Source organism: Borostomias antarcticus (assembly GCF_949987555.1).
Source record: "Borostomias antarcticus genome assembly, chromosome: 1".
NCBI classification, from domain to species: domain Eukaryota; kingdom Metazoa; phylum Chordata; class Actinopteri; order Stomiiformes; family Stomiidae; genus Borostomias; species Borostomias antarcticus.
The window spans coordinates 39,106,485-39,114,105 of NC_140234.1; the positions used below are offsets into that span (position 1 = coordinate 39,106,485).

At 44.1% G+C, this 7,621-nt stretch overlaps 1 protein-coding gene across 1 annotated transcript; it reads right to left on the minus strand.

The window, feature by feature from the left end:
* Positions 1-296: 296 nt before the first annotated feature.
* LOC311316056 (cornifelin homolog B-like) lies at positions 297-1,601 on the minus strand (the record flags this gene model as incomplete). The annotated part of the gene is made up of 3 exons (XM_084446798.1): positions 297-419; positions 1,169-1,320; positions 1,496-1,601. The coding sequence occupies 3 exons, from the start codon at positions 1,599-1,601 to the stop codon at positions 297-299; spliced, it is 381 nt and encodes a 126-aa protein (XP_084302924.1).
* Positions 1,602-7,621: the final 6,020 nt, after the last annotated feature.

Consider the following 7,621-nt stretch of genomic DNA (forward strand, 5'->3'; position numbering starts at 1 on the left):
CACGGGTTGGCCACCCCTGGTGTAGATGGTAAGTGATCAGAGAGAGTCACTGAGGACACAAGGACGTTCCATGTTTAAGGTCTGGAGCTGGAATTCTACAAACAAACTGATGATGATGATGATGGTGATGATGATGATGAGGAGGAGGAGGATGAGTGGGGGGGAAGGGTACAGTTCTTTTGGGATGGTAACAAGGGTAACGGTGAAGAGGGAAAAAGGTGGAAGACAAATGCAAAGAAGAGAGCCGAGACTCATCATGACGAGGATGATGATGAGGAGGAGGAAGAGCAGGGTCCTTATCTGGCACGAGTGTTGATCAGGGTGATCGGCTGATATCTGGCCTTCATCTCTCGTGACATTTGACACCAGGTGCAGGGCCAACAGAAGAAGCTGTACAGACAATCATTACATATGGTGCCCTGAGAGAGAGAGAGAGAGAGAGAGAGAATGAGCAAGAGCGTGAGAGGGAGATGAAAAGATATTTCACATTATAATTGAGCTGCGATCAGTGAAGACAAACCACACTCGTTTATCTAGTCTTGCTCTGGATTAAGTAATTTTTTTGTCTTTTGAATAAAAGAATGCAGCACTATCAGATGTCAAAATCTCAACTACCATTTAGCAGCGCACTTTGTAGAAGCAAAGCGTGTGCAGTCCCCCCGATGGGGATCACACTACTACTGCTACTGCATGTACTACTGCTGCTGCTACTACTGCTACTACTACTACTGCTGCTACTACTACTACTACTGCATGTACTACTACTGCTGCTGCTACTACTACTTCTAGCCTACTTATAATCGATGACAAAGATTATAAACCGTATCTATGTGGGTCTAGAACTCATGCTGATGATCAGAATGTGATGTTCTGCTGCCCTCTCTGGGAGTGACAGCCAGGCAAACATATTCCAGCATATTTGTGTGCAATCCGGGAAGAGTAGCCGTGGTGCGTACAGAAAGGTCACTGTGAATGGCCCACATGCCTGGAAGTCTTTTTCTGATGTACAGTAAACCGATAACTCACAGAGACAGGCACACACATCAAAATGAAACTAAAGAAGTTCCATGCCTCGGGAAAGTTCAAAAGATATTCAAGAAAATAATGTGCTCAATGTCAGTGTGGAATGCATAACCAAAAGTGTTGAGACTTTTGACTCGGTTCCTACCTCGATGCCGTAGCGATGGCGTAGGGCGGCCCTCAGGGAGAGCGTAATTGGTGGAATGGGAAGGAAGTCCAGGAGCGGCAGACACAGACACTCGCCAGCATCCCGTGCCGTCTTACACATGAAGCACGGGAAACACCAGAACGCAAAACAGCCTGGAAAAAGAACAGAGTTGACTATGAAGTGAATATGGATCTCTCTCTCTTTCAGTTTCTCTCTCCTTCAGTCAATCTTTCTTTCTCTCTCTCTCTCTCTCTCTCTCTCTCTCTCTCTCACACACACACACACACACACACACACACACACACACATAGCGGCAGGTATACTCACACTCGCCCATGTTTTTGGTACAGTCACAGATCCCAGAGCTCCATTGGTTGGACGTAATAGTCTGGACTATTGGCGTGGGCTGCTGAATGACCACCTTGTTAGACATGGTGAACAGGAGTTGCTGTGGGATAGAAATCATTTACAAGTTGACAGAGGTTGGACCACAACTTTGAAATGTGTTAAGACAAATGCCTATATACAGTGGATAAACTCAATGATGACTATTTGATGATGACCTGATAAATAAAAAGCATTGCGCTCTCCTTGTCCCCAGGCGATAAGATACAACTTTATTGTCGAACCAAGGTTCAAAATTTGTCTTGGTCTCATCACAGGGTATAATGAGAGAGCATAAGAAGTAGCATACTCACTCACATTCCACAATAATACATGCATTCACTAATGTGTAAATTGGACAGTCTCAAACCTTGTACTGATCGTGTTTACTTTTCAACAAGTTTTGCAGTACAACCACAAGTGGGCGCTCACAACACCTCAAACCTGACTTTGCAAGTTCAAGTTTAGCCTTGCCTTATGCAACAACTACAAGTACAGGTACATTGTAATTATTGGTCCTGCTCCTGACTAAAGATGCTTTTCAGTTCTAAATATATAAATGTGAATAATATAATCTTAACCTAGACCTAAAACGTATGGCCTATATCAGAATCAGATTTAGTACCTCGGAACTACGACAGCTGGCTGACCTTCTAGAACAACACACAAACCATCTGCAAGAAATGTCAGCAGCGGACCTAAACTGCAGAGGCAGATCACCCTGGGTTCAGGCTCTGTGGAGGGTAATCACCCTGGGGTTCAGGCTCTGTGGAGGGTAATCACCGTGGGGTTCAGACTCTGGAGGGTAATCACCCTGGGGTTCAGGCTCTGGAGGGTAATCACCCTGGGGTTCAGGCTCTGTGGAGGGTAATCACCCTGGGGTTCAGGCTCTGGAGGGTAATCACCCTGGGGTTCAGGCTCTGTGGAGGGTAATCACCCTGGGGTTCAGGCTCTGTGGAGGGTAATCACCCTGGGGTTCAGGCTCTAGAGGATAATCACCCTGGGGTTCAGGCTCTGGAGGGTAATCACCCTGGGGTTCAGGCTCTGTGGAGGGTAATCACCCTGGGGTTCAGGCTCTGGAGGGTAATCACCCTGGGGTTCAGGCTCTGTGGAGGGTAATCACCCTGGGGTTCAGGCTCTGTGGAGGGTAATCACCCTGGGGTTCAGGCTCTAGAGGATAATCACCCTGGGGTTCAGGCTCTGGAGGGTAATCACCCTGGGGTTCAGGCTCTGTGGAGGGTAATCACCCTGGGGTTCAGGCTCTGGAGGGTAATCACCCTGGGGTTCAGGCTCTGTGGAGGGTAATCACCCTGGGGTTCAGGCTCTGTGGAGGGTAATCACCCTGGGGTTCAGGCTCTGCGGGTGCAGTGCTCAACCCTCCAGCAGCTCTAGGACCAGAGGGCGGTGAAGAAAGCAAGTAAGATCGCCAGAGACTCAACTCAACCTCAGCATCTGCTTCCAGTTCCTGTGGTAGGAGATATGCCGCCCCTGTATTTAAAACCAAGAGGGGCACGGCCAGCTTCATCCCCTCTGCTATCAGGCTCCTGAACAAACATAGCCTTTTTTTATTGTGATGTGATGTTGAATTGTGATATGTTTATTGGTCTGACTAAATTAAAACAAAATTCCCGGGTGGACAAAAAGATATCTAAGCTAATTATAATATTAACCTGAACCCAAAAAGCTCTATAAACCTTATAGTCTCAACCTAGAAATATAACTTAGAATATGAATACAATAGACAATTGTACAAAGTGCAAAGTCATGCAAGTTAACTCCTTGACTTTTGCAACAATGAACTGGTTTCAAAACAAATACATCCTTGCATGAATGTGGTGACGAGGTCAGGTGAGAGAGGGTCAGTAGCAGAGCCACACCCGCTTCACAACAACTAGTGAGATAGCATCAGTGAGTGGTGAAGTCTGATGTCATTTTGTACAGGTAGGCTGAACCAACTAAGGACTTCAAAATTCACAAAACCCATCTTCAATGATGAATTTTAACTTTTATAACAAAACGTTTTCTAGTCTAGGAGTCTCTGTTAAACATAATAACAGTAGGACCTACCTTATTTTGGGCATTTTTCATGAATCCCAATAATTTTTGCCCTAACTTTTCAGCCTACAAAATGATGACATCAACTCACCACTGTGAGTAAAGCATGACAACAGATGTGAGAATCTCATAAAATGACTTTAGACGTCCTTGGTAAGGGTTAGGGTTAGGTTAGCCATAGGGTTAACCCTAAACCTATGGCTATACACTACATGTATATAAAAACAATTAGGCTATACACTACATGTATATAACAACAATTAGGCTATACACTACATGTATACAACAACAATTAGGCTATACACTACATGTATACAACAACAATTAGGCTATACACTACATGTATATAAAAACTAAAAAGATGATCCCATTTTCTCATCCCATCCATTTTTTTCATCTCTGTAAAAACAGCAGGATGCTAAACACAGAGGATAAATGGACTGCACTTATATAGCGCTTTTCCACCTTAGCGGCACTCAAAGCGCTTTACAATGGCCTCTCATTCACCCATTCACACACACATTCACACACCAATGGCGGTAGCTGCCATGCAAGGTGTTAACCTGCTCATTGGGAGCAATTTGGGGTTAGGTGTCTTGCTCACGGACACTTCGACATGTGGACAGTCGGAGCTGGGATTCGAACTGCTGACCCTTCGATCATTGAATGACCCGCTCTACCAACTGAGCTATAGCCGCCTCCACAGATAGGTGGGGTAGATAAGCACAAACATAAAACATAATAAATTAATACAATTATTCTTTCTGGGAATTCTTCGAAAGCAGTAACATCCTCGCTGTAAGACCTACAGCAGGTCTTACCTGTGTGTCCTGGAGAGGAGAGAGATGAGCACACCTGCCAGTCACTTCACTGAAGCCAAGAAAGGAAGAATGTCATCTTATAGCACACCGTCCACACGTACACACACCATCCACACGGGCCACACCATCCTGTCCATCCAGTTGTACCTGATCTAGGCAGGCCAACGAGCAGTTAATCCATAAACATCCAGACATGCAACATTCCATGAGAGCTACATTCATGAGGACGGTCATAAGATGGGCCCCACCGAACAGGGCAGGTACACTGACATGCAGCCAAAAGCACACTAATTCACCTGTAGCCTACTTCAACAGGATGTACAGCGCATGTAACCTCTATGTGTCACCATACCCTCGACCCCCAGTCTCTGGCAGGACAGACACCGTTTTAACCAGCTATGCGGATCAAACACTAGCTCTTCATCGGCGCAGGTATGCATACTGGGGGGGCGAGTTATAACCAACAATTTGTTACCGACTTAGGACTCACAAGGACTCTGTTTCACTTAGTTACGTGCACATTGATTAATTCAACTGTATCTCAACCACATAGGATTTACAGCACAGGTACAGTTCACCCAATTAAAGGCATAAGCCAGCTCCAGCTCTCAACCACAAGTAAGACATAGGTTTTAGCCAACCTATAATATTAACACAGATTAATGCTGTTGTTTTGCACCTGCTTTTTGGATTTCTCACCACAGGGTTGAAGGGCCCACATTGCATAGAGTACTCAAGGTGCGTTCCAGTGGCCTGGGAAGTAGGAATTTGGAGCTGTCCATGACATCACACTGGGAAGTAGGAATTTGGAGCTGTCCATGACATCACACTCAGATTGACCGCATTCCAGGAACGACAGGTGAAAGGTGAAACTCACTTTAGCCTGATGTTTTTGTTAGCAATACCAGTTCTAGTCAAGTTATTGTTCGCAATGCCATGCAGTTGATAACAACACACTACACAGTATTTTGCACGTACAAACACTGTAGCAATACTGTAGGTCCACAGATAGCCTCGAGGTTGGACAGTACTCTGTGTATGACTGAGTTAATGAGACAGTACTCTGTGTATGACTGAGTTAATGAGAGAAGTACAGAAGCGCTCATAAACAGTATAACTACAGTATATATGTATAAGTCAAGGAGTCACAATATATGTACAAAAAACTGCCTGCCTGCCTGCCCGCCCGCCTGCCGGCCCGCATGGCACATCAGAATCTCATGAAACTCCACAGGTCAGACCCAGAGTGGTCTACTACCACTGTGTAGCATAGAACCCGTGGCGTCTTGGGTAGTTTTCTTTTAATCCTGTTTTAAGCAGTTTTTGATACTTTAGAAGGCTTTTATTTTGAAATCCAGGATTCTACTGTTCTCTACAGGGCTGTAGACTGTTCTCCAGGGTTGTAGACTGTCCTCTCCAGGGTTCTACTGTTCTCTACAGGGCTGTAGACTGTTCTCCAGGGTTGTAGACTGTCCTCTCCAGGACTCTACTGTTCTCTACAGGGCTGTAGACTGTTCTCCAGGGTTGTAGACTGTCCTCTCCAGGATTCTACTGTTCTCTACAGGGCTGTAGACTGTTCTCCAGGGTTGTAGACTGTCCTCTCCAGGGTTCTACTGTTCTCTACAGGGCTGTAGACTGTTCTCCAGGGTTGTAGACTGTCCTCTCCAGGACTCTACTGTTCTCTACAGGGCTGTAGACTGTTCTCCAGGGTTGTAGACTGTCCTCTCCAGAGTTCTACTGTTCTCTACAGGGCTGTAGACTGTTCTCCAGGGTTGTAGACTATTCTCTCCAGGCTTCTTCTGATCTCTCCAGGGTTCTAGACTCTCCAGGGCTCCAAGCAGTTTGAGTTTGAGCTATTTGATTAATACACGTTAGATTTTCTGTTGCAATATGTATGAGATTCACCCATTTTCTCTTCACCAAATGCCAATAGCATTAAAATATGTCTGGATATGCACTGTGATGCATCCTATATAGTTTCTGGTTGACTGAGGACAGTGTTGAACCTTTTGTGTGGACATCAGACAAGAAAACATGCATGTCATTTTTTTACATAGGCGAAAATTGGAAATTGTGATATTTGACATTTTGACATGACATTTTTTTATCAGCATTTTTCATTACTTTCCAACACTGGGATTTTAGGGGACTTTTGATGTTATAAAGAACATATGTATGAGACTAAAAAAGTTGAAATAAATTCTGTTGCAATTTTTCCCTTATTGACCCCTTTTGTCTCATAAAATGCCTGGACTATATGGACATCAGACAATAATTTCTTTTTTTTACATAGACGTCAATGGGAAATTATGGCATCACCTATTTGAGCATTTTCAATACTTTCCACCACTGGGATTTTGGGGGACTTTTGATATGTTATAAAGAACATATTTATGAGACAAAAACAGTTGAAACCATTTCTGTTGCAATTTGTTCAAGGTTATATCATAAAATGCCTGGACTACTATGCCATACCCAACATCACAACATCAAACTGCAACTGCCTGCTGGTGCTATAGCTTCCTCGCCGATGGTGATGTTGCTAGTGCTAGTGCTAGCTTCGATAGCCTCTGGAGCACTTCTGCATTCGATTGCACCTGCTGCGGTGTCATTTCGAGTGGTTGGTTCATTAGCATTGCCAGTTTTATTTTATTTTTTATGAAGAAGTAGTCAATTGTTTTTGTTGCTCTTTTCGCCATTGTGAGCAGGTTGGCTAGTTGTAGCTTGTTGAGCACTGAGCAGTACAGTCAGATCTCATTTTTTGGGGGTTAAAGATCAAACCGGAAATAGTTGAGGTCGACAGACGAGTTGTGCCATTGGTGGATTATGACTATATATTTTTTTAAAGGTAGCCTAGTTTAAGTAATAAATACACTTTTAAAATGAATGATGACCTAACACAACTGGTACAAACCACAATTATGTATTTAATAATCGTGTTAATTAGTAAAAAATATATATTTTATTTATTTTTAAGAATTTGAGCAGATTTGGGCTGGCCAATCAGGGGGGGCACTTGCCCATGACACAAACACACACTCTAACACTGCCATGACACAAACACACACTCTAACACTGCCATGACACAAACACACACTCTAACACTGCCATGACACAAACACACACTCTGACACTGCCATGACACAAACACACACTCTAACACTGCCATGACACAAACACACACTGACATGAC